The sequence below is a fragment of the Pleurodeles waltl genome, chromosome 2_2, assembly GCF_031143425.1.
Source record: "Pleurodeles waltl isolate 20211129_DDA chromosome 2_2, aPleWal1.hap1.20221129, whole genome shotgun sequence".
NCBI classification, from domain to species: Eukaryota; Metazoa; Chordata; class Amphibia; order Caudata; family Salamandridae; genus Pleurodeles; species Pleurodeles waltl.
In genome coordinates, this window is record NC_090439.1 from 1,155,860,509 (window position 1) to 1,155,888,365 (window position 27,857).

Here is a 27,857-nt window from a genome sequence, read left to right on the forward strand (position 1 = left end):
GGGTAGAAAAAGAAAGGAAATGTTCAGATGTAATCATGGCACTAAGTGGAGGCCTGCCTAAAGTATTTCGGGAACTAATAGGTAAAGCACTTGGAAAAAATAAAAATGTGCTGACACAGAAATGGGTTGCTTATATAACAGTGTTGAATAGTGTTAAAGAAAAAGAAAATAGTACTGAGCCTAATATTGTTGGAAAACAGGGAGATAAGACCATAATAAATTTCACACAAAAAGTTCTGCTGCCAATGGCAGAAGACATTGAACATTTGAAAAAGGATCTAAAAAGGTCACAAGCACAAAGTCCAGATGGTATACCTGCTGTGATATGCAAGCAGGCTCCATATAAGTGAGCACTAGAATTGGTACCTTTGTTTATGGCAGTCATCAAGAAGAACAGAGTCTCATGTTCATGGAAAGGTAGTATATGGGTTCTAGTTTATCAAAGGAGTTCCCTGAAGGATCCAAATAATCATAGAATGATAACATTAGATATCACTAAGAAAATACATGCCAAGGACATGTTTACATTTGTTGAAGATTGGGTAGGAGAGGCAAAGATACTCCTGAAATTTCAGGCAGAGTTTAGGAAAAGAGTCTCTATTGTTGACGGGTACATTTTATTATGATTCCTTATGGAAAATTATGCCTTAGTGAGGAGCCGATCACTGTATGTGACATATATCGATCCGGTTGCGGCTTTGAAAGAAATTGGTTAGATGCCGCATTCCACCAGGATTGTTGAAATGGATAATGATTCTACATGAGAATTCATGGGCACAAATTGAACTGGGTAACAATGGCTCACTGTCAAGAAGAATTTAAACACCAAAGGCCCGTTTTATCAAACTGTCACCCAACACAGTGCAGCAACCAAAAATGCTGTGTTACGTGACAGGGAGGGAGCAGGAGAGCACTCTCTTCTCCTCTCCCTAGAGCCAGCACAAAATGTTAATGCCGAAAGCCACGCACACACCTTTGTGCCATACCGCAAGAGTGTGTGCGAGAGTCCAGCATAGGTTTTGTACTGGAAAGGTTCCCTTCCAGTACAAAATACTATGCCTAGACGACTTTTAAAACTTTTTTGCACAGTGCAGCACACATTCAAAGTCAGAAAAGAAAGGAGAAATGTGTCCTTCTAATGCCCTGCTTTGAAATGGTGTTCATTTTTTACGCAAAACCCTGTCTCCCATTTTTGGTAAAAAGTGTTTGTGTCAAAGAGCATGGGCGGTTGCACAAGAATGCCCATTTAACACCCCCTTGATGCTAAGTAAGGCAAAGCAGTGCTTCACGCCACTTTGTGTGAACTTTAGACAAGTTTTGCCCTCGAAATTAAATAATAAAAAATAACATTTTGCTGGTTTGTGTCACTTTTGAGACACAAGCAAGGTGCAACATGTTGGTAAATCTGACCCTCAATGGCCTAAGACAGGAATGCATATTGGCACTTCTCTTGTTTTCTATATATAGCTCCTTCCTGCTGAAATTGGGAGAGGAAGCAGTGTCCTATATATGTAATGCAGATGACACAATTTTAATTGATTTTGCCCAGTTGGCTTACAAAGACAATTGAATAAATTTGTTAAATATTGTATCTTGAATTAACTTATAATAACTGTAACAAAAACAAAAGTAATGTTTTTATGAAAAGCACTAAAGGGGTAAGTTTGAAATCGTGGTTGAATGGCCACCAGGTGGAAGCTGTGCCTGAACATAAGTATTTGAGTATAATTTTTAGAAACACTTTTTCTTTTAAAATTCATTTTGAGACACAGAAACGAAGATACAGAGCTATGGCTGAGCTGTGGGTCAGCTAGACATGGAGCTTGCCCATAAATCTGTGGAGGTATTATGTGAATCTCATATCAACATAGTGAATTTGATGCAATATGGGGAGAGATCTTAGAGGAAAAGGTTTAAAATATGGTGAACAAATCAGGATGAATATCTGGAAAAGATGGCTCAGTATCCTGAATGGGTCAGTGTGCTGCTTTTTAATACTGGCCATAGTCTGCTGAATTTAAAATCTAAGTATTATCAAAGAATATTGGATTACTGGCCTCACATTTTGACATCCACAAAAGACACAATAAAGCACATGATCAGAAACTACTGCATGTCTGATAAAGATGTAAGAGAGATGGTTAATCATAGGAATATTGCTGCGAAGGTTGATCCGTGGGGAGTGCTCTCAGTTTTCATAAAAGCAGTCACCGAACAAAATTGGTACAAGAGTTTTAAAGCAATGTGAGTGGAAAAGAATCTTAAATGTGTAAAGGTGAATTCACTGGAAAGATACAACCATATATAAAAGAAATGAGAGGCAAAAATGTTTAGACAGTGGGTGTTATTTTGGAATCTATACAAGTCTGACCCTATAGTATTATGGCTCTTTTGTAAAGAAGGTTCTGTTACAATAATTACATTTTACATTTTTTCTACATATGTCTTAATGGAAAGGAAGACATGTTTAATGCTTGTTTTTAAACAACTGAATATTAGAAAATGTTAATGAACTGTTCACCTGTATAATGAATTGTGATAATATCTGACTCTGTTACTGTCTGGAGAAATACTGTTAAGTAATTATGACTAAATCAGATTGGCTCTGTGCATAATATTGGTAGGTGCAGGAAGGTGGCTCTCTATATACTATATCAAAAAGAGATATCGTGGGCACAGAGTGCAGGGGTTCCCCATAGGCCTAACAGAGGCTACAGTAGCTAATACTAATTCCCTCTTATGTGGTAGTGTGGTCGAGTAATTAGGTTTATCAGAGGGTAATGCAAAGCATTTGTTATACACACACAGGCAATGAAGGAAGCACACACTCAATGACTAACTCCAGGCCAATGCTTTTTATATAGCAAAAATGTATTTTGTTACTTTATTTCTAGAACCACAATATTCAGTTTGCAGGTAAGTACATTTGCAACTAAGTAGAAAGCAAATATATCAACACCACTTAGTTTCGATTTGGCAAGTAAAACGGTTTTCAATAAAATAGCAAATATCTGTTTCAAAAGTCGAGACAGTGCAATTTTCAAAGATATTTAAGAAAAGTTAGCACAGTTTCAAGGTAAGTACAAGACTTACAATTCCAGTCTCTAGGGGGTTAGGATGTCCACAGGTTAGGGTTCAAGTTAACTCCAAACACCCACCACCAGCAACAGGGGGCCAAACGGGTGCAGAGGTCAAAGTTGCTACAAGATTTACAATGAGTTCCTATGAAGATTAGGGGTACTCGGAATTAGATCTGCCAGCATGTAAGTACCCACGTCTTCGGAGAGGGGACCTGGGGGGTTTAGGTGAGCAGCAGATGGGGGGGTTACAGGTCGGCACCAAACACACACCCTCAGCAGCACAGTGCTGCACACGCTGCCGGGTGCAGGGTGCAAACTTAGCATCGGGCTCACAATGCTTTCCAATAGGGGGACCCCGGGGTTCACAAGTAGGCTGCAGGCTGGGTGGAGGGGGGCAGTTTAGAGAAACCACAGGTTGGACAGTGAGGAGGGCCACCTGTTGCAAGCTGCTTCACCAGAGGTCGGGTTTCCCAATGCCAGGGGGCTGCAGGTGCAGGGTACCTTTTGGCATCGGGTATCTTCATCCAGATTCTTCACAGGCATGGGGGGTCCTCTGGATTTAGTCTGCAGGCCTCATTGCGGGGGACAGGAGGGGTCAACCCAGGGTGGACACTAGGTCAAAATCACCTGGGGACCACCTCTAGTCCGTTGGGCCACCTGGACACGGGCCGTAGGTGTTGGGTAAAGAGTGGGCAGGACTCATGGATCCGAGCATGTTCTGGAGTCGTTTGTTGGAGCTTCTTTCTGGACAGGGCCACTGTCCAAGGGAGATCTTGGTCCTCTGGGCTACAGGATGTCCTCTTGAGGCTTTTAAGAGGTTGCTGGTCCTGCAGGATGCGTCGCCTTTTTGTAGCAGAGGCTTCAGAAGCTGTACACAGGCGGGAAGGGTTGGGGCCAAATCAGTTGGTGTCTTCAGTCTTTTCTGCTGGGAGTCAGCATAGCAGTGTTTCTTTCTTCTTCTTGTCTTCTTGAGGTCAACAGGAATCTGACAAGCTAGGTTCAGGGGAACCCTTAATTCCTGAATTCAGGGGTGTTTCAGGGGTCAGAGGGTGGTAGCCAATGGCTACTGTCCCTGCGGGTGACTACGCCCTTCCGGTATCCACTTCCTTTGGGGAGAAAGACACAGAACTAACCCTACTGGTCCCTGTCCTCCAAACCAAGATGGAGAATTCTGCAGGGAATGGGTCACTTCAGCTCTGGACATCTAAGGGGTGGTCCTGGCTGGAGTGGTCACTCCTCTGTGTTTTACCTAATTTTCCCACCGGACTTGCCATGCCACCAAAAGTGGGGCTCTGTCTGGGGGGGAGGCATCCCCACTAGCTGGAGTGCCCTGGAGCACTGTAACAGGAGGCCTGAGCCTTTCAGGCTCACCACCAAGGGTTACAGTTCCTGCATGGGCGAGGTGTAAAGCACTTCAACCCAGAGCAGGCTTTGTTTCTGGCCTCAGAGAGCACAAAGGCCCTCACCCCAAGGGGTCAGAAACGTGTCTGCTAGCTGCCACAGATCAGTCAGCCCTACATTAGAGTGGTGGGGAAAATACAGGCGGAATATCTAAGATGCCCTATGTGTGCTTTTTACAATAAATCCAACACTGGCATCAGTGTGGGTTTATTGTGCTAAGGAGTTTGATACCAAACTTATCAGTCTTCAGTGAAGTCATCATGAAGCTGTGGAGTTCGTAATAACAAACTCCCAGCCCATGTACTCATTATGGCCACACTGCACTTACAATGTATTAGAATGGACTTAGAACCTGTAGAGACATATTGCTGATGCAGCTATGCCCTCACCTGTGGTATAGTGCACCCTGCCTTAAGGCTGTAAGCCCGCTAGAGGGGTGTGGTTTGTGGGCATTGCACCCTGAGAGGGATGCCATGGCGACTTTGCCTTTTTCTCCCCACTAATACACACAATCTGCAATGGCAGTGTGCATGTGTTTGGGTTAGGGTTCCCTTAGGGTGGTGCAACACATGCTGCAGCCATTAGGGACCCTTCCTGGCAACAGGGCCCTTGGTAGCACTGGTACCTTTTACAAGGGACTTATCTGTGTGCTAGGGGTGTGCCAATTGTAGAAACAATGATACAGTTTTGGGGAAAGAACACTAGTACTGGGGGCTGGTTAGCAGGATCCCAGCACACTCTCACTCAAGTCAGCATCAATATCAGGCAAAAGGTGTTAGGTGGGGGGGTAACTTCAACAAGGGCCAGTTTCCTACAGTAGGTCAATAGGAAAGTCAAAAATCTTCTCTGGTGATCACTAGGATAGTGAAAACCCAACTGTTCCTGCTATATTTCCAAGTAGTATATATTTTAGGGCTTCTGAATTACAGCCTCTATTAGGCGAAGATTCTATTAACCTAAGGGAATTGTTAGGAGTATATTGGCACAATGAGTTGCACTTTTGAATATAACTTATTTGTGCATTAGTTGTAAGCTAAAATATAGAGCAGTACGTACGGTTATTCTGCTTGTTTAGTAATAGGTCTGCACTTTGCAAGGCTTGGTATAGGACTATTTGCACACTGATTCTATTTTTTCTTTCCTCTTACAAAAATACTAGTTTGTCTCAAGGTATGTATAAACCATTTTTACTTGGGGTATAAAAATGGAAAATAACAAAAGTTATTGTTTTTATAAATAAATAGTCTATGTATACTGATAATATTCTTTTGAACATTTGATGTTTGTTTTGCCTTATTTGGCATATTATCAAACATTGATAAACTTGAACCTTGACATTACAGTATGTAGTACAAAATACATCATGTATAATCCCTGAAGGCACTTTCCCCCGAACAGACTATACCATAAGAATGCTATTATGGGAGGATGGGTCTCTAAGTTTTGCTGTAAGCTCCCTCAAAAGAGCCACACATGAGGGCAGGATAAGATTGCCCAACAAAAGAAAGTATTCTCGTGCCACCCAACTAATTACAGTGACTAGATGAGTATTTGCCTCTTAAAATGAACCACCTTTAGAATAGACAGATACGTTAAAGGAGTGAAGGGCTTCCCACATGTTTTATAAGGCAGGGTGTTAGCTGGAAGCATCTGGTATGCCACACACTCAGTATTCACAACATGGCACAAGCTAAACCAGTGCTTAATTTGTAAATAAAAAGGTGCTGGTGCCCAAAGCCCTCCTCTTAAGCATGTGGCTGCTGTGATTAAATGTGCTAACAAGGAATACTGAAACAGTGTAATCATGAAGCAATCTCTGGCTCTGTAATCCATTTACAGCCACTCCTTGCCCATTCAGCTCACTCCTGCAGCTTTCTGCTTTCTCCCTTTATGACGCTTGTTCGTTTTCCTCTTCCTCCGTCTTTCCCATGTGTGTCTTTTGCTCACAGTAAATGCTTGAGACAGAAAAATAAGTGCCGGCCCTCAAAAATAAGTGCTGGTACTCCGCAGCGGAAACAAAAAGCACAAATTAAGCACTGAGCTAAAGAGAGAAATTGGTTAGAACAACATCATAATGCCCAAAACTCCTCTGTGAGACACTGAAAGATGTGAACAAAATGACTGGATTTAACGACTGTGACTATTCAATATATCAACTCTTAGTTATGTTGATTGTACTTTACACACCTTAAAGAGAATATTACCCCAAATGGTCTTATATATTGAAATATCTACAACGTAAGTGTGGAATATTAGGGCGTATAGGGTTCCACAATAAGGTGATGGAAGGCTTGCCTTAGTGTGGACATAGAGTGTAGAATATTGGAGACCAACATGTGCCAAAAGATGGTATCCTAGTCTATAGTTCATTAATGAACAATGTAATCACTGGTTTGATTAAATTGAGAAATAGATGGGGTTGGGATGTCGGTGCATTGGAAAAGGATATGTAGGAGGAGTTCCTCAGAGTGCTAAAGAAGTAATTGAATAAATCTAGTTTCCGACTGATTCAACTAAAGATTCTCCACAGGGTACATTTTCCCAGGTAGCAGACTAGCAATGATAAACCCTTCCGAGATATGAGTGGAGAGACACCTTCTCCCATACAGTATGGGGATGCTCCTGAACTGGAAACTAGTAGGGACAGCTATGCAAAGAACTAGATTCTGTGTTCGGACTGGCTATAAAAATGAGGGCATAGACTTTTTTCCTTGGAATATGGGATACAACAGACATGTCCAGATACCAGTCCCAGAAATTATTCATAAGCCTGGATCTAATTGTGGCTAAAAGAGACACTGCAAAAAATAGGCATGGTGCCTGCTTTTAATGATGGAATACAGTGATAGGGATGGGTGAATGGCATTGATATATTATATAGGATGGGAAACTTGAGAAAATCTGGGGACGCTGGTCAGAAATCTGGGGACGCTGGTCAGAGAACAGAGAAACTGGGTAGACCGTTTAATTATAGGAATGAGCGTACCTATAAATCCCCAGCTAAAATGTTCATGAAAATACTACATACCAAAGGGACTTTGATGCCATGCAATGCCTAGGATATATTCTAATCTGGTTACAATCAGACTGACTAGAGCAGTGGGCAGCCAGGAAGTGAGACAGAGTAAGCCTGGGGTTTTAGGCCCAAGGGAGTCACTTTACTCAGGTATTGGTCCTGCAATGAAAATCAACACGAACAACTTAAATACAAATGAGCCCCATAAGGAACTCAAGCCATTATTAAAAGAGCGGCACAGTACTGACCTGTCTTCGTGCGGTTTTTATTTTTCGTTTTAGAACCTGGGGAGAGGGAACAAGGTTAAAGCCATGTCTGTCTATCCGAGAAAATACATCCACATGAAAACATTTCCATCACGTTTGCTCTAATGCCTGTAGCAAAAACAGGGCACGTATATCCTACAGCACAGCCAACGATTGGAAGCAGTGAAACGGATCTAGGCTAATAAAGGAGCAGGGACCCATGCATGTCTATAGTTTTGTCCTTCTTTTAAACTTTTGTACCGTGCAGAAACCAGCACCAGGAGCAGAGCTTCTAGGTGCAGTAAACAGTAAGACATAAATAGTTATAGATAATGAACCGCATAATTACGAACATCAAAACCATGACATGAAGAAAACAGCGTAAAACGATAAAACCAATAGAAAAATACCACAACTGAAGTTCAAATTTGAAAGGGCAGCAAAATAATTTGACATTTGACACAAAGTAGTCCTATTGGGACAGGTTTTAAATGTAGAGCTGGGCCTTTATTGTGAGCGGCTCCATGGACCCCGGTGAGTCCAGTAGTGGGAATGACAGGCCCGTCTGAAACATACACTTTTGGTTTTCACTCACATTTCAGCTCAAAACCGCCACTCTGTGTCGAACTCCACGCGAAAACGTGGGACTCAGCCTGATAACGCCCATTCCCGAATGTTACTCCACAAATTACGTAATCCCGATATTTCACCATCTCCCCAGATTTACCGGGAACCCCGGTAATGGTAATTCTGGGTCACTCTCGGCTTTACACGTGTAACACGCAGCAGACACAGAGCATTTTTTTTTAGATGAACGATTTGCCGTCAGACCAGGCAGCTTCTGTCACCCCTGGGGTTGCATCTGGTTTTGAAATAATCAGTAATTTCCTTCCACCAGAGCGGGGTGAGCAGGTTGGGTGATACGGTTGCCGTCTGCCCTGGAGGCATCTGGACACAGATACCTCTGAATAAATGTTACTTGAAGCATATTCTGTCCTGCAAGGAAACACAGTGAGACCTTTCTACGTGTTCTAGTTGGGTTCTTACTGTTTGCAATTCAGTAAAACACTAATTACAATATTTTTCTACTAAAACAGAAAGCAATTTAGTCCTGATATGACCCTTTCACCTTTGGCTCCTAGGCTCCAACATCAACATTACAACACTGGTCTTGCTCTGGACTGTGAAGCAGGAAGTTGCAACACTGTAATACTGAATGCTTCCCACAGTAATGTAGTGTAATGTAGTGGAAGGTGGATTTGTAGAGCTCTGCTTGTCACCCACCAGGGTATAAAGGCGCTGTTCTTTGTTGAATCGGTTTTAACTGTACATATGAAAAGCACCACGGAGCACCACACAATATGCATAATCTGCTCAACATCTATGTACTGTAATTACTGTTATGGTACTACACATAAGGGCCTGATTTGCAAAGGTAACTTACATTTTAGAGTAACATTTCTTCTGAGGAAGATTACACTTGCTCAAACTAAAATAAATATTTAAAAATATTTTTATTTATATGTTTAACTCTTTTGCATAATTTATTTGAATTTGAATTTCGATGGTCTTTTATTTTATGTCACTATCCCCATAAGTTTATTTATTTTTAGCAGTAATTTACAGTCGGATTTTGTGAATTGCCAAAAGAAGCAAATTCACTCAAAAGTGTAAAATTACTCAAAAGTATAAGTTGCCTTTGCGAATCAGCATCTGAGTTCAAGTTGTAGTATAAATGGGCCCTCTCTTCACTCATGTGATAAATCTTTACGTTTTGACAGAAATTTCATCAAAATTGTCTGAAAGTGTTACATGTAATCTAGTGATACACTCCCTTTGAATACATCCTATTGAACCACTGTTCCTTAAATATAACCCTGGTTCTATTCAAGGTGTATCGGTTTGTCCTGTAATTTCTACCGGCGTAAAAGGGGGACATGATTTATGGTAGGAATGTGAGTTGAGTTCTCAGAACCAAATTATCTGTAAAGAAAGTGGCGCAGGGAGTTTGCACTTAGAGCGCCTGCAGTTCACTCACAGAGCGTGCAGAAGTGACTGTAGTTAGAAAGACAGTTTTGATTGTCAGCAGCCTAAGAAATGACAATGCATCTGCGAAAACGGTGTACACATTAGGCACGTGAGGAACCAACTGAGATCCATTGCTACATAACAAAAGATGTTGGAGGTAACATGTGAGCAAAAACTTTCAGAAAGTGCAACACAACAGGTGACTTGAAAAGGGAAGGTTCATCAGACAAGCATAAGTGGCCGAAATGTAACCCTTAACTGCCCACTGCAAGACCCTGGTGGACTAATGACATTACAAACAACAATATATTATGATGTCAGGCCTGCAAAAGGTCAAGCCAACAGTCCCACAACAGAGCACCAATGAGCTCCTAATCCGGGTTTGCCTTGCCTCCGAAGTGACAGATGCTTATCAAATGGCATGTCTATAAGTGATGCTTAAAGTTAAAGCCATGGATCTGATCCATGCCTGATGGCGAAGCACCATGCTGGCACCAAATGCCCAACCCTAACAATCTGCACTGCCCAGCCCTGACCTAATGACGTACCTTGCTGTGTTTTGGCCATCTTGCATGATCCTCTGCAGATTGGCTTGGAGGTCCTCAGGAAACGCAAACAAGACATTCCTCACCATATCCTGTTATATGGATCCTACTTTGATACTAGGACCGAGTACTAGGACAAAAGAACTTCAGAATGTGGGGGACTAAGTCCATGCACACCATCGGGAGTGGTTGGCCCAATTTCCAGGTGGAGCCCAAGAGAGATATGAGGTAGGTTGTCAATACATTTATTGAAGCAATCAAAATCTTGCATAGAGAGAATGAGCTATGATTATTAGACAGATTAAACAAAGCATAATTGTGAGCAATAGGAATGTGGTAAAGACAATGAATATTCCAACCAAGGTAAATGAGGTTCGAGAAATTCAAAAGGTTCTAGAGGTTCTACAGATTCCTACCTAACCCTAAGACCATACTGAGTGCATAGCAGGTATACCCTTCTGCCTGGCATGAAAATATAAACTTAAGGTAAAATCAGGGGGAACCAACTCGGGAACAAAAGGTCCTCGTGACAGTCCCACCACATGTTGCCTTTGGCTGCGACTTATTGTTACTTGAGCTAACTATAACTGCTGAATTTCGATGGTTGTGCGCGAGTAAATTCAGAACCTAACTATAACGTTAAACTTGTTTTTTACAGTGAACGTATATAGGGAATAAAAAGGGAATATGTGACATTGTTATCAAATAGGCTGCCTTGAAAAGAGTAAGACTAGAAACTGGTACTGTGCCTTTAAGAACCTCACAGTACCCCCTGGATCCCATCATGCCCCACAGGTGGCAGTTAGGTCAGATCATTTTTAAAGAAAAACTAAGGAATCCTGCATACAGAACGTGTTGAGAGCTGCAATGGCTTTTGTCCAGGGAGGTGGGTGGGTTGCTTATGACTTTGATGAGGATTCCTGTGAAAGAGAACTAGGAATAGAGGTAATCAATTTATCCTTCTCTTAAAGGGGATCCTCATCAGTAGTCATAAACAAATAGAAGAAGAAGCCCATCCCACAACGTGAAGACTTAGAAGCCAAAAACAGCTCCATTAAACATTTTAATTAAAACGAATCCTGCTCTACTTGAGTATCTGCTTTAGCATCTGAATCCAGACAGTAATGCCTAGTAAAGGTATGTGCTTATTTCCAGGTAGTGGCTTTACACATTTCAAAAATTGATACCTTTCTTAACAGAGCTACAGTAGCAGCTTTTCCCCTTGTAGGGTGTGCTCTAGGTTTAGCAGGTAATGACTTGTCACTTAGCTGGGTTGAAAGTATAATACAGGGAACAATGCATCTTTACATTGTATTGTATTGTATTGTAATAGTATTTATATAGCACTTACTACCCCTGACAAGGCGTTGAAGCGCTTTTCGTCGAGTAGCACGCTACTCCGGAACGCAACAAGAATTAGTCATGGATTTGTATCGGGAAATATGAGTACAGTTTTAGTATTATTAAGAGTTAATTTGAGCCGTGGATATGAGAGTTTGTTAGTTAGATTGACAGGAGTAATGGAGGGGTGGAGGAGGAAATAAATCCAGAAGTGTTAATTGGGAGTATAGACCTCATTTACTCATCCCAGGGGCTTGGGATGAGTAAAGGGGGATGGAGGAGGGAAGATTCTGTGGAAGGGTTAGGGAGATCATAGTAGCAGGGTGAGACAAATGAGGGCGAATTTAGTAGGGTTGTTTGGGAGGTCATGGTAGTAAAGTGAGGTTTTGTGAGTTAGATGTGGAAGCGGAGGGAAGAGCTTAGGCAGAGTTATTTAGGAGATGAAAATAGTAGAATGGATTTGGGAAGAGTCAGAGTGGGGATGGAGACTAGATTGATAGAGTCATGACATATGATGGTCGGTAGATAAGTGTGGTAAGATGAGAGCAGGGATTCATAGATATCTAGTATAAGAACCCACCCAGGGGCCATGCAATGACCCACGAACATGCCAAGCACAGAAACAACATACACACATACACATATATATATGGAAAATGTCACTTACCCAGTGTACATCTGTTCGTGGCATGAGTCACTGCAGACCCACACGCCGCGCACCATCCCGCCACCCAGCGCTGGGCCCGGAGTGCAACAAGCCGCCCCTCCCTGAAGAAGTCCCCTCGGGCCACGAGACCGAGGGACCCCTCCCCCCGGCTCCACTGCGCATGGGCGCCGACTCCATCCCAGATTGCCCTCCCCGCAGAGGGTGAGGTAGGAGTTGTGAATATAGTAAATGTGCCCATGCAAAGTATGTATGTACATAATGTGTATTAAAATAGTATTTGTTTACAAATTTACAAATTTACAATTTTAATTCAACTTATAACGGCTACAGGCTCCCGGGGAGGTGGGAGGGCGCATGTGAATCTGCAGCGTCTCATGCCATGAACAGATGTACACTGGGTAAGTGACATTTTCCGTTCGATAGCATGTGTAGCAGCAGATACACATGCTGTGCATAGACTAGTAAGCAGTAATCTCCCCAAAAGCGGTGGCTTAGCCTGTAGGAGTTGAAGTTGTCTGAAATAATGTTCGCAATACAGCCTGTCCTACTGTGGCCTGTTGTGTTGCTAACACATCTACACAGTAATGTTTTGTGAATGTATGAGACGTAGACCATGTGGCTGCCTTACAAATTTCTGTCATGGGTATATTCCCTAGTGGAATGCGCCTTTGGTGTAATAGGTAGATCTCTTTTTGCTTTAATATAGCAGGTTTGAATACATTTCACTATCCATCTGGCAATGCCTAGCTTGGATATAGGATTCCCTGCATGAGGTTTTTGGAAGGCTACAAACAATTGTTTTGTTTCGCGAAACTGTTTTGTTCTGTCAATGTAATACATGGTTGTGGAAAGAAGACTGGGAGTTCCACTGTTTGGTTTAGGTGGAATGGTGATATAACTTTTGGTAAGAATTTGGGATTTGTACGGAGAACCACTTTATGTTTATGTATTTGTATAAAGGGTTCTTGTATAGTGAATGCTTGTATCTCACTTACTCTCCTAAGAGATGTGATAGCTATTAGGAAGGCTACCATCCAGGTTAAGTATTGTATTTCACAAGAGTGCATGGGTTCAAATGGTGGTCCCATGAGTCGTGTTAATACAATATTAAGGTTCCACGAAGGTACTGGTGGTGTTCTCGGGGGTATAATTCTTTTTAGTCCCTCCATAAATGCTTTGATGACTGGGATTCTAAAAAGTGATGTTGAATGTGTAATCTGCAGATAGGCAGATATTGCTGTGAGATGTATTTTAATAGAAGAAAATGCTAGTTTAGACTTCTGTAAGTGTAGTAAGTAACTTACAATGTCCTTTGAGGAAGCATGTAGTGGTTGAATTTGATTATTGTGGCAGTAGTAAACAAACCTTTTCCATTTGTTTGCATAACAATGTCTTGTAGTAGGTTTCCTAGCTTGTTTAATGACCTCCATACAATTTTGTATAAGGTCTAAGGCCCTGATTCCAAGTTTGGCGGGCGGCGGTTGCCGCCCGCCAGCGGGAACCACCAGAAGACCGTACCGCGGTCAAAAGACCGCGGCAGTCATTCTGACTTTCCCGCTGGGCTGGCGGGCGACCGCCAAAAGGCCGCCCGCCCGCCCAGCGGGAAAGCACCAGCATCGAGGAAGCCGGCTCCGAACGGGCACCCGTCGCGATTTTCAGTGTCTGCCAAGCAGACACTGAAAATCAATGTGGGGCCCTGTTAGGGGGCCCCTGCAGTGCCCATGCCAGTGGCATGGGCACTGCAGGGGCCCCCAGGGGCCCCACGACACCCGTTACCGCCACCCTGTTCCTGGCGGTGAAAACCGCCAGGAACAGGATGGTGGTAAGGGGGTCGGAATCCCCATGGCGGCGCAGGATTCCCTGGGGCACCGGAAACCGGCGGGACACTGCCGGTTTCCCGTTTCTGACCGCGGCTTTACCGCCGCAGTCAGAATGCCCCCGGAAGCACCGCCAGCCTGTTGGCGGTGCTTCCTCCGTCACCTGCCCTGGCGGTCTATGACCGCCAGGGTAGGAATGACCCCCTAAGTGTCCAAATTCTAAGACTTCAAGAGCCAGATTGCTAGATTGAGCGATGCTGGATTCGGGTGTCTGATCTGTTGTTTGTGTTGAGTTAACAGATCTGGCTTGTTTGTTAATTTGACGGGAGGTACTACTGATAGGTCCAGTAGTGTTGTGTACCACGGTTGGTGAGCCCAGGTTGGTGCTATGAGTATTAGTTTGAGTCTGTTTTGACTCAGTTTGTTTTCCAGATAAGGAATGAGTGGGAGAGGGGGAACAGCGTAAGCAAATATCCCTGACCAACTGATCCATAACGCATTGCCCTTGGACTGAGGGTGTGGGTATCTGGACGCGAAGTTTTGGCATTTTGCGTTTTCTTTTGTTGCGAATAGGTCTATTGTTGGTGTTCCCTAGCATCGAAAGTAATCTTGTAGGATCTGGGGATGAATTTCCCATTCGTGTGCTTGTTGGTGATCTCGACTGAGATTGTCGGCTAACTGGTTTTGAATGCCTGGGATGTATTGTGCTATTAGGCGAATGTTATTGTGAATCGCCCAATGCAAAAAAATTTGTGCCAAGAGACACAGTTGTGACGAGTGTGTCCCTCCTTGTATGTTGAGGTAACACATTGTTGTCATCTTGTCTGTTTTGACAAGAATGTGTTTGTGGGCTATCAGTGGTTGAAATGCTTTCAATGCTAGAAACACTGCCAACAGTTCTAGATGATTTATGTGCAGTTGTTTTTATTGAATGTCCCATTGTCCCTGTATACTGTGCTGGTTGAGGTGTGCTCCCCACCCCATCATGGAAGCATCTGTTGTGATCACGTATTGAGGCACTGGGTCTTGGAATGGCCGCCCTTGGTTTAAATTTATAGGGTTCCACCATTGAAGCGAGAAGTGTGTCTGGCGGTCTATCAACACTAGATCTTGGAGTTGACCCTGTGCTTGTGTCCATTGTTTTGCTAGGCACTGTTGTAAGGGCCGCATGTGTAGTCTTGCGTTTGGGACAATGGCTATGCATGAAGACATCATGCCTAGAAGTTTCATTACAAACTTCACTTGGTAGTGTTGGTTTGGCTGCATGTTTATAATTTTATTCTGGAACGCTTGTACCCTTGGCGGACTTGGAGTGGCCATCGCCTTTTGCGTGTTGAGTATTGCTCCCAAGTATTGTTGTATTTGGGATGGTTGTAGATGTGATTTTTGGTAGTTTATAGAAAACCCTAGTTTGTGTAGAGTTTCTATAACGTATTGTGTGTGAAGAAGACACTGTTGCTGAGTGCTGGTTTTTATTAACCAATCGTCTAAGTATGGGAATACGTGCATGTGCTGTCTCCTTATATGAGCGGCTACTACTGCAAGGCATTTTGTGAATACCCTTGGGGCTGTTGTTATCCCGAATGGTAACACCTTGAATTGGTAATGCACGCCGTGGATTACAAACGTTAAGTATTTCCTGTGAGAAGGATGAATGGGTATGTGGAAATATGCATCCTTCAGATCTAACGTTGATATGTAGTCCTGTTTTTTGAGCAAGGGAATCACATCTTGAAGTGTTACCATGTGGAAGTGATCTGATTTGATGTAGGGATTCAGCGTTCTGAGGTCTAATATGGGTCTCAACGTTTTGTCTTTCTTTGGAATTAGGAAATACAGGGAGTAGACACCTGTTCCTTTTTGATGGTTGGGTACTAGTTCTATTGCTTGTTTTTGTAACAATGCTTGGACTTCCAGCTGTAACAGGTCTAATTGTTGGTTGGACATATTGTGTGCTTTTGGGGGCACATCTGGTGGGTAATTTATGAATTCTATGCAATAACCATGTTGGATAATGGCTAGGACCCATGCATCCGTAGTTATGTTTGTCCAGTTTTGGTAGTATGCAGTAAGTCTCCCCCCCACTGGTGTTAAGTGTTGGGGGTTTGTGACAATGAAGTCACTGTTTGGCTTGAGTTGTTTTAGGGATTTGGAATTTCCCCCTTGCTTTTGGTAATTGACCACCCCTGTATGATCCTCGAAACCCTCCTCTCTGGTACTGCCCCTGATAGGTGGGTCTGGCTTGTGAGGTGGAAGGCTCTGGGGTTTGGGTACGAAACCCCCTCTAAATTGTGGTCTTCTAAAAGTGCCTCTGCTTTGTGGGGAGTAGAGCGCGCCCATGGTCTTGGCCGTGTCCTTCTTTAGTTTCTCGATTGCCTTGTCCACCTCCGGTCCAAACAATTGTTCCTGGTTAAACGGCATATTTAACACAGCTTGCTGGATTTTCGGTTTAAAACCTGAGCTCCGTAACCATGCATGCCTGCGAATGGTTACCGCAGTGTTCACTGTCCGTGCTGCTGTGTCTGCCGAGTCCAGTGCAGACCTTATTTGGTTGTTGGAAATTGCTTGTCCTTCCTCAACAGCCTGTTGGGCACGTTTTTGATGTTCCTTGGGCAAGTGCTGTATTATATGCTGCATCTCGTCCCAGTGTGCCCTGTCGTAGTGAGCCAGTAGAGTCTGTGAAATGGCAATCCGCCATTGATTGGCTGCCTGTGCTGCCACCCGTTTGCCTGCAGCATCGAACTTCTGACTTTCCTTGTCAGGCGGTGGTGCGTCTCCTGATGATAGGGAGTTTGCCCTCTTTCTGGCCGCACCCACGACCACCGAATCTGGTGTCAGTTGCTGTGTTATAAACACAGGGTCCGTTGGGGGAGGATTATATTTTTTCTCCACCCTAGGTGTGATAGCTCTGCCTTTCACTGGGTCCTGGAACACCTGTTTGGCGTGCTTAAGCATGCCTGGGAGCATTGGCAAACGGGTGGATGCCAAGGTGTTAAATAAGAAGTAATCTTCTATTGGCTCCGCATGCATTGCTACATTATGGAAAGTAGCTGCCCTTGATAACACCTGCATATATGCAGAGCTGTCCTCTGGAGGTGACAGCCTTGCCGGGTAACAATCGGACTGTTGTCGGAGACCGGTGCATCATATAAGTCCTATGCATCCGGGTCATCCTGTGTCATCCCTGTGTGTGTTGGTGACTGCATTGGCGGTGTTGTTACCGGAGACAGCTGTGGTGAATGCAGTGGAGAGACTGTGGAAAGACTGTGGCGAAAATCTTGGTGGTGGTGTTTTGTCTCTTGCCACCTTTGCCTTTGGCTGCATTTCCGACTCCTGAAATGCTAGCTTTCTTTTTATTTTAATAGGAGGAAGAGTTTGTATTTTACCAGTCTCTTTCTGGATGTGCAGCCTTCTTTGAGTATGGTCTGGTTCTCCCATACTTAATTCCTGCTCAAATCTGTGCTCGTGCATTTGAGTGGAAAGTCCGTGCTCTTCTGTGTAGGAGCCTATTTTTGGCTCAGAGGCTGCCTTTTTCGACACCGAAGGTTTCGGTACAGTCTTTTTCGGCTCCGAGGAAACCTTTTTCACCTTGGGTGTGTCGAACTCTCGGTGCCGAGATGGTTCGGAGCCGGTATCTCGACTGGAGTCGGATGTCTTCGGCTGTTGTGAGGCCTTTTTCGGTGCCGATGGTTGGTCACCGTGTTTTCGGGTTAAGCCATGGCCTGTTGGCAATGGCATCCCCTTGGCCTTTATGATTTTGGAGTGAGTCTTTGCCGGGGCAGTTTTACTCACAGTTTTTTGTTGTGCCGTCAGTAGCTCACTTTCGGAGTCGTCCGAGTCCGATTCTTGAATGGAGATTGTTTCCTCCTCCTCGACGTCGATCTGTTCGGCCGGTGTCAATGTCATTTGAAGTCTTCTGGCTCTTCGATCGCGTAGGGTCTTTTTCGATCGAAATGCCTGACAGGCCTCGCAAGTATCCTCTCTGTGTTCCGGTGATAGACACAGATTACAGACCAAGTGTTGGTCTGTATAAGGATACTTGGCGTGGCAATTGGGGCAGAAGCGGAAGGGGGTCCTGTCCATGAGTTTCGACGATGGACGCGGTCGGGCCGACCAGGCACCGCTGAGGAGTGGAAGCCCCGAAGGGCCGCCGGAGCGCTTCTTCTATCGGTGTCGATGTCCTAACACTAAACCTGTACCGAGCACGAACAATACCGTCGATTTTTCGATGATTAGCTAACTTTCCCGATTCGAAATACGGAGCAAAGAGGAACACGTCCGAACCCGATGGCGGAAAGAAAACAATCCAAGATGGAGTCGACGCCCATGCGCAACGGAGCCGAAAGGGAGGAGTCCCCCGGTCCGCGACCCGAAAAGACCTCCCCGAAGAAAAACAACCTGCAACACCCCGAGCCCAACACTAGGCGGCAGGACAACGCACAGCATGTGCACCTGCAGCTACACACGCCATTGAACACATATATATATATATATATATATATATATATATATACACACACACACACACACATACACACATGAATACACACACATATACAGACATATATGTACGTACAATACATAATTAGAACCATGGGTAAATATACTTAGTCAAACAGGTTTAAAGAGTGTGTGTGTATTTTATTGTTATGACATAGTAGCGATACATATTATCTAAAGAACTATACATAACTAGAAATATACACATAATCAGAAAAAATATTTATCAACATAGCCATATGCAGTCATTAGTTGTATGAATATGGTGGTTATGAAGGAAAGAGACAACTCTTGAGTAGTTTTCTGAAGACAAGAAAGTTATCTGTGGCTCTTATAGTTGGGGGTAATGAGTTCCATAGTTTGGCTGCTTGAACTGAGAAGGATGTACCACCTATAGTCTTTTTCTTGTATGGTGGTGTTCTAAGGCGGGGTACCAATCTTGAGTGGAGGTTTCTTTGTTGGATGTATTTGGTTATTTTGTTTCTGATAAAAAGCGGTCCTGTTCCATGTATAGCTTTGTGGGTGATACAAAGCAGCTTGAAAGTGATTGTAGATTGTGATTGAGATTGAGATTTAGATGAGGTTAAACCTGTTCTCACAAACAGATGATTCACTTTTCTGATACTCTTGGTTTTGTCAAATGATAATTGTAAAACTCGCTTAACATCCAGTGAATGTAGTGAGCTCTCAGCTGGATTTGAGGGATTAGGAAAGAAAGTAGGTGGAGAGATATTCTGATTGATGTGAGACTCCGAGACTCCCTTTGGGAAAAAACTGGGATGAGTCCTCATAACCACTCTATTGGAATGAAACACAGTATATGGTAACTCTGAACACAGAGCTTGAATTTCACTTACCCCACAGGTGGAAGTGATAGCCACCAAAAAAGCCACTTTCTAGGTGAAATGTTGCAAAAAGGCTTTATGGATTGGCTGAAATGGAATGCCCGTGAATTTGGAAAGGACAATATTTACCTCCCATGGACGAGAGGGATTCCTGACTGGGAGAAACACCTTTTTAAGCCCTTTGAGAGAGTGTTTTACCACTGGGATTCTGAAAAAGGATGTTCCTGAGAGAGATTGTCTTTATTGTCTTTAGGCTGTCAAGGTGTACCCTGACTGAGGAGACTTGTAGTCCTGATCTACCCAAGTGTAGCAGATACAGGATGAATACATCCTCTTTGCATGAAATTGGATTGTGATTCTTCTGTGTACACTGCAAATAAAACTTCTTCCACTTGAATACATATAGGCCCTCATTCTGACCCTGGCGGTCGGCGGAGAGGCGGCGGTCGGACCGCGAACAGACCGGCGGTATTAAAAATGGCATTCTGACCCTGGCGGGAACCGCCAACACAGCCCGCCAACTTAACACTCCGACCGCCACAGCGGTACAAACAAACAGCGCGGCGGTTCCCGCCAACAGCCCGGCGGCAGACAAAGTACCGCCCACCCTATTACGACCCACCAATCTGCCACCTTTTCCGGGGCGGGAGCACCGCCGATAAGAACACGGCGGAAACAGACTACGAACGGGAAAACGCTCACCTCTACGCACTCCACGCGAGATTCCGGCAGTATGGAGCCAGAGTTACAGGTCATCCCCGCACTCCTATTCCTCCTCATATACCAGGAGCACGCCCGGCGGCGCGGAAGACATCGGTGAGTACTGCACCTACGACACAGGGGAGGGAAAAGATTACCGGCACACACCCACCCACCCACACCCACTACAACACACACATCAATGCATTCCCACAGATCACTGTCACAACCCACAAACCACCCCCCTCCGAAATAATGCAAAGACCAAAAGAAGAGATCATAAACGGCCAGATATATTGAAATATGGACACCAGTAATCCAAATAAATAAATAAACTATGTACAAAATATATACAGCTACTAAATGTAGTCCAACCACTGTCCGTGGATCACAGGGGTCCTGTGCAAAGGGGCAAGGCCCAGTCCCACGACAAGAACTCCACGGAGAGAACACTGCAGGGGCATCAGAAAGAAAATAGGACAGGCACCTCAGGGGGAAGGGAAGGGGGGGCACCTCAGCCACTTGAGTACACGACGCCAGATCCACGAGGGGACTCCATGACCACTGGCCCATCCTGGGGAGTGCAAAGCCACAGTCCATACAGTCCATACAGTGGGTGGCCTGCCCACTGGGCCATCCTGGGGAGAGCAAAGCCACAGTCCATACAGTCCATACAGTGGGTGGCCTGCCCACTGGGCCATCCTGGGGAGAGCAAAGCCACAGTCCATACAGTCCATACAGTGGGTGGCCTGCCCACTGGGCCATCCTGGGGAGAGCAAAGCCACAGTCCATACAGTCCATACAGTGGGTGGCCTGCCCACTGGGCCATCCTGGGGAGAGCAAAGCCACAGTCCATACAGTCCATACAGTGGGTGGCCTGCCCACTGGGCCATCCTGGGGAGAGAAAAGCCACAGTCCATACAGTCCATAACAGACCCCACTGCCACTGGAGGAGGCAAGTTGGCCAGAGGACATCCTGCAGCCCTGCCCGAGATAGATCCTGCCCTGCCACGTCTGCCAAAGGGCCAGCGGTTCTTGCCCTGAAGGGCCCAGTTCAGCGGTTCTTGAGACGGCGGGGCCCAGTTCAGCGGTTCTTGAGACGGCGGGGCCCAGTTCAGCGGTTCTTGCCTTGAAGGGCCCAGTTCAGCGGTTCTTGAGACGGCGGGGCCCAGTTCAGCGGTTCTTGCCTTGAAGGGCCCAGTTCAGCGGTTCTTGAGACGGCGGGGCCCAGTTCAGCGGTTCTTGAGACGGCGGGGCCCAGTTCAGCGGTTCTTGAGACGGCGGGGCCCAGTTCAGCGGTTCTTGCCTTGAAGGGCCCAGTTCAGCGGTTCTTGAGACGGCGGGGCCCAGTTCAGCGGTTCTTGAGACGGCGGGGCCCAGTTCAGCGGTTCTTGAGACGGCGGGGCCCAGTTCAGCGGTTCTTGAGACGGCGGACGGTCTATGGCCAACTGCTAATTGCCTGGTGGTGCCCTCCTGGGCAGCGGGGATGGTGCTCCTTCACTGCCCACCTGGGCTGTGGGTGGTGGGGCCCTCCTGGCCAGCTGGGCTGGGTCCTCCCTGGGCAGCGGCTATGGGGGTGGTGGGCTCTCCAGGGGCAGCTGTGCCGGTTCCTCCCGGGGCAGCGGCTATGGGGGTTGTGGGCTCCTCCTGGGCAGCAGGCCTGCTGCCTGACCTCTCCAACTTGCTGCCCTTGCCCTCCTTAGTCGTCGGCCTGTGGCCCTTGCCTCCCTTTGGAGCTGTGGCTGGTGACTGTCTCTGGGTGGTGTCCGGGGGGGATGTAGAAGGCGGGCTCCTGCGACGCCCCTTCCGCCTTCTGCTCCTCTTCCCAGGGGGTGGGCTGGCTGTCCCCTTGCTGCTGGGCGAAGATCCAGACATGCGGGCTGGCGGGCTCCAATACCCCTGCACCCTTGTCAAGGGGGCTGCAGGGCTGGTGGTGGCTGAGGTGCTCTTCTTACCCCGACGAGAAGGAGGGGGGGGCTCAGGGTCAGGAAAGAAGTTAGTAGTGGCGAGGAAGAGCTTCTTGGGACAATGGAGAGTGGTAGGTACAGTGGGAATGGGAGTGGAGGGAGAGGATGTGGTTGTAGGTGAGTCACGTTTGCTGTCTTTGGGTGCAGGTGCAGGAGGGATAGGCTGTCGTGAGGTGGATGGCTGTTGGGTGGGTGGGTGGCTGCGTTTGTGTGGTGTGGAAGAGGGGGTGACAGACACAGTGGGAGAGGACACAGGGGACGTGTAAATGGCAGTGGGGATGGTGACTGCACGTGTGCGGACTGGAGTGGAGGGTGTGCTGGTGATGGAAACACTGGCTGATGGTGAGGTGAATGGAGGTGTGAGTGTAGACGTCACAGGGAGGGAGGAGGGAGACGAGGAGGTGGGGGTCACAGAGGTGGTAGTGACTGTTGGCATGTCTGCATCGGAATGTTGCGTGTGTGAATGTCTGGGTGATCTGTGGTGCTTATGTTTGGATGAGCTTCTCTTGGGTGTTGAGGTGTGTGCAGGCTGGTCTGATGGTGTGGGTGGGACAGGCAGAGGAACAGGAGACTGGGAGGAGGGAGTTAGTAGAGGCAGGCAGGAGACAGGGACAATGGCTGCCGTCAGTGCTGAGGCCAGAGCCTGGAACGATCGCTGATGGGCAGCCTGACCCGAATGAATGCCCTCCAGGTACGCATTGCTGCGATGAACCTCCCTCTCCACCCCCTGGATGGCATTCAAAAGGGTAGTCTGCCCAACAATGAGCGTTCGGAGGAGGTCAATGACCTCCTCACTGAGGGCAGCGGGGGTAACAGGGGCAGGGCCTGAGGTGCCTGGGGCGAAGGAGATGCCCGGCTTCCTGGCAGAGCGGGCACGGGGCGAACGCGGAGGGGCTGCTGGGAGGGCGGAGATGGTGCGCTGGGTGGCGGCTGTACCTGTAATGGCGGGGGGCACGGATGGTGCCACCCCCGCAAGGGAGCCCCCTTCCGAGGACGTGTCCGTGTCGCTGCAGGCTCCAGTCGTCCCCGTCGTGGAGCTCCCCTCGCCCTCCGTCTCACTGGTCCAGTCTGACTCTGTGGCATGGCCCTCCTGGGCCATGTGAGATGCAGCTCCCTCCTGCCCCGATGCCACTTCTCCTCCGCCTGATGATGCTGATGCACACAAGCACAGAAAGACAAACAAAAAGGGGGGGGGGAGAGAGAAATAAAGGGATATTGAGTACATGGATCTCCGGTACAGTTAGCGGACATGACAGACACAGATGCCCCCTGCACTAAGTTGCGCACTTGGGGTCCGCTACGCATTCCGTGGAACATGCCCTACACGCCTAGAGTTGTCAACTGCACCCATGGATGACACGGCCCAGGGATGGCTGTACTGACACACTACTGAGGGTGGTGGCTGAGGACACAGGGGCTTACGGGGGTGCCCAGCCTACAGATATCGCCCTGGCCTAGGGGGACCCACAGCCCTCCTCCCCCACCCAGACACCTCCACTGCACGACAACAGAGTAGATGATGCTTGTACTCACCCCCTTGTGTCTGCTGTGCTGCCCTCACGCGCCCATCCAAATCAGGGTAGGCCACCGCCAGGATCCGGAACATCAGGGGGCTCAGTTGACGGCAGGCACCCCGCCTACGTTGGGAGGCCATCCCCAGCAGAGACTCGGCGGTCTTCTTGGTCCCGCGGCGGATGTCCTCCCACCTCTTGCGGCAGTGGGTGCCCCGTCGATGGTGGACCCCCAGGCCCCGGACTTCCTTGGCGATGGCACGCCAAATCCCGATCTTCTCATGGGCGCGGACCTATGTGACACGTACAGGGAGGGAGAAATACCACGTTCAAGTTACTCAGCATTTTCCTTTCCAGTGGCCCAACGCCCCCCATCCCCGCCAGGCCCCCCGCCAGGCCCCCCGCCATGCCCAACATGCCCCCCATCCCCGCCAGGCCCCCCGCCAGGCCCCCCGCCAGGCCCCCCGCCATGCCCAACATGCACCCCATCCCCGCCAGGCCCCCGCCATGCCCAACATGCCCCCCATCCCCGCCAGGCCCCCGCCAGCCCCAACATGCACCCCATCCCCGCCAGGCCCCCGCCAGCCCCAACTTGCCCCCCATCCCCGCCAGGCCCCCAAGCCAGCCAGTGGCCCCAAATCCAGATAGAATTAAACTCACTTGTTGGTCTGGAGGACCGTAGAGTAGCGCATACTGGGGGAGGACCCCATCCACAAGTTTCTCCAACTCCTCTCCAGTGAAGGCAGGGGCCCTTTCCCCAGTCGCAGCAGCCATTGTCCCTTCCAGACCGAGGTCACAGCAACACTTGCAGTATAGGTCCTCTCCTGTGAAAGTTCAAGTCGCAAGTGGATAAGTAGATAGAAAATGGCGGTGACGTCCGCGGCGGTGCGTACCGCGGCGGTGCGTCCCGCCACCGCCGGCGCCCTTCGCCATTGGCTCCTGAAACCCATAGGCTTCAATGTTAACCAATGCGGCTTCGCGCCGCGGTCTTGGCCCGCCGCCCGCCGCGGTGTGCCACGCCAGCGCATTGACCTCACATCCCATTGTCACACTTCACAGGTCAGGCAGCCGCCATTTCCAGGGCCCACATGGCTCAATTTCAACTGCGTCACACAGGCCTAGGCCTTGCATAGCCACTCATACACGCCATTCACTGCATAGAGAATCGTATACTGTGCTAGCTGTGAGTACGTACCTGTGGGTTGCCTGACTGTGTGCTCCATGTTGTCCTTCCTAGGCACCGTCCGCTGGGTTGGGCGAGGAGACGGATGAATCCTCCCGTGTACCGACCGCTGGTGGACCTGTCGACAATGGAAGAACGCCACATTATCCTGACCTACCGTCTTAACCGTGCCACTATCCATGAACTGTGTGCCCGGCTGGAGCCCGACCTGATGTCCCCCATCCGCCAACCCACAGGGATTCCCCCTCTGGTGCAGGTCATGTCAGTACTCCATTTCTTGGCAAGTGGGTCATTTCAGACAACCGTGGGAATTGCTTCTGGGATGTCTCAGCCCATGTTTTCAAAGGTGTTATCCAGAGTGTTGTCTGCCCTGATGAAATCCGTGAGGAACTACATCATTTTCCCTGAGGTGGGCGAACTGGCTACAGTGAAGGGTGATTTCTACGCCCTTGGACATATTCCCAACGTAATTGGTGCCATTGATGGGACCCATGTGGCTTTGGTTCCCCCAAGAGACAGGGAGCAGGTGTACAGGAACAGAAAAAGTTACCATTCAATGAACATCCAGGTGGTGTGTTTGGCTGACCAGTACATCTCGCATGTAAATGCCAAATTCCCAGGGTCAGTGCATGACGCCTACATCCTCAGGAATAGCAGCATCCCTTACGTGATGGAACAGCTAGAGAGACACCGTGTATGGCTAGTGGGGGACTCTGGGTACCCCAACCTGTCGTGGCTACTGACCCCAGTAAGGAATCCCCGGACCAGGGCAGAGGAACGGTACAATGAGGCCCATGGGCGTACTAGGAGGGTGATCGAACGCACCTTTGGCCTCCTAAAGGCCAGGTTTCGCTGCCTGCATATGACCGGTGGATCCCTAATGTACTCACCTAAGAAGGTGTGTCACATCATCGTGGCCTGCTGCATGCTTCACAACCTGGCTTTGCGCCGCCAGGTGCCTTTCCTGCAGGAGGATGGTCGAGACGGTGGTGTTGTGGCAGCGGTGGAACCTGAGGAGAGTGACGAGGAGGAAGACGACGGGGCTGAAACAGACAACAGGGACAGAATCATTGAACAGTACTTCCAATAGGACACAGGTAACATTTCAAAGATAATTTAGTAAAAGTTAACTACTCTGCAGCATCTCTGCTGCCTGTCTATTTGCCCCAGTGTATGATGACTGAGTTTTGGCTTTTCCCTCCCTATTTCAGATCTGGGGTCCCCACTACGAGTCCTGTGCTTTGTTTCCCCATGGACTACAGCTTTGTGGCAGCTGTTTGTTGACTTCACCATGTACAAGGACATATTTGCACTGTCATGTCAATTACAATCTATTGAAATCACAGCCAGACTCCTGATATTTTGGTGCAAAACAGGTGTTTATTGAAGTGCTCAAAATGGGATGGGTGGTTTCAAGTGGGTGGGGGCTATGGTGAAGGAATGTCCATGTCAGAGTCCAGAGTAACAGTCACACAGGTGCATTGTCCAGAGGCCTGTAGAGAGATGGAGCATGGGCAGTTCGAGGATGGACAGGGTGACAATGTGGGACAGTGGGATGACATCAGGTGGTATCCATTGCTGGCGGGGGTCTTGACATCCTACTCTGTCTTGCGAGATCTCAGGGCCCTCTTGCGGGGTGGTTCTTCTCCTGCAGGAGGTGGGGGTCTGGTGGGCTGCTGCTGTGCGGGGGCCTCCTGTCCACTAGCGCCGGCGGAGGTGGATGGCTGTTCTTGGTCCCGGCTAGTGGCAGGGGCCCTTGGGTGTTGTTCAGTGTCCGCCCTGCTGTTTACGAGGTCCTGCAGCAGCCCTACCATGGTAACCAGGGTGGTGTTGATGGCTCGGATGTCCTCCCTGTACCCCCGATAGTGTTCCTCCTGCAGCACCTGGATCTCCTGGAACCGGGCCAGTACCGTCGCCATCGTCTCCTGGGAGCGGTTGTATGCTCCCATGATGGTGGTGAGGACCTCGTGGAGAGTGGGTTCCCTGGGCCTCTCCTCCCCCCCCTGTCGCACAGCTGCCCGCCGAGTTGCCCTGTTTCCCTGGGCCTCTGCCCCCTGGCCGGTGTGCCCACTACCACTGCCCCCAGGTCCCTGTTGTTGTTGGGGTGGTGGGTTATCCTGGGTGCCCTGTAGTGGTAGACACACCGCAGATTGACGCGCCCTGGAGACAGAGGCATGGGCCCGCTGGGTGGGAGCTGTGCTGGTGTTCCCAGAGGGGTTAGGGTCTATAGTGGCCTGTGCCTGTGTGAGGGGAACCGACTGTCCAGAGGTCCCCGATGGTCCGGGCTGGTCATCGGTGTCCAGATCGACAGAGCTGCTGTCATCGCTGACGGCCTCTTGGGTGGGGGGTGTGGAGAATTCTGGCCCCTCCGCCGCGGTGTGTTGACGGTCGGGTCCTGCAGGGGTATAGAGGTATGGTTATAGTTTCAATGAGTGGCATATGGGTGTATCTATGGGTTCTCGTGTCCCCAAGTGCTGGCATTCGTGTGTGGGGGCTTTGGTGAGGGTGGCTTGTGGGGGGGATGTGTATATGCATTGGGCATGCTTTGGTGATGGGTGTCCATGCTTAGTGGACGCATGCAGGCCTAGGTTTTGGGATGTGTGGGTTGTGATGGTGAGACATTGGCGGGGAATAGGTGTGCTGGGGGTGGGGGTGAGGATGGTGGTGGGGGTGAGGATGGTGGTGGGGGTGAGGGTGGGGGTGAGGATGGTGGTGGGGGTGAGGGTGGGGGTGAGGATGGGGGTGGGGGTGAGGGTGGGGTTCGAGGATGGGGGTGAGGGTTGGGGTCTGATTTGGCATGCAGGTGGGGGGGAAGCAGTATTGAAGCTTCAACTTACCAGTATCCATTCCTCCGCCGACTCCTGCGAGGCCGTCAGGATGCAGGATGTTCAAGACTTCCTCCTCCCATGATGTGAATTGTGGGGGTTGAGGTGGGGGTCCTCCGTCAGTCTTCTGCACGGCGATGTTGTGCCTGGATACCATGGAACGCACCTTCCCCCGTAGGTCGTTCCA

The 27,857-nt window shown here is 48.2% G+C and overlaps 1 protein-coding gene across 2 annotated transcripts in view; it reads right to left on the bottom strand.

Annotated features, from left to right (window-relative positions):
* LOC138274931 (uncharacterized) overlaps positions 1–27,857 on the bottom strand; it is a 779,592-nt gene that overhangs the window by 285,985 nt on the left and 465,750 nt on the right. For both annotated transcript variants that reach the window (XM_069219061.1, XM_069219055.1), the window contains one exon: positions 7,746–7,781. In XM_069219061.1, the coding sequence (XP_069075162.1) occupies positions 7,746–7,781 (36 nt within the window). The remainder of the gene's footprint in view (positions 1–7,745; positions 7,782–27,857) is intronic.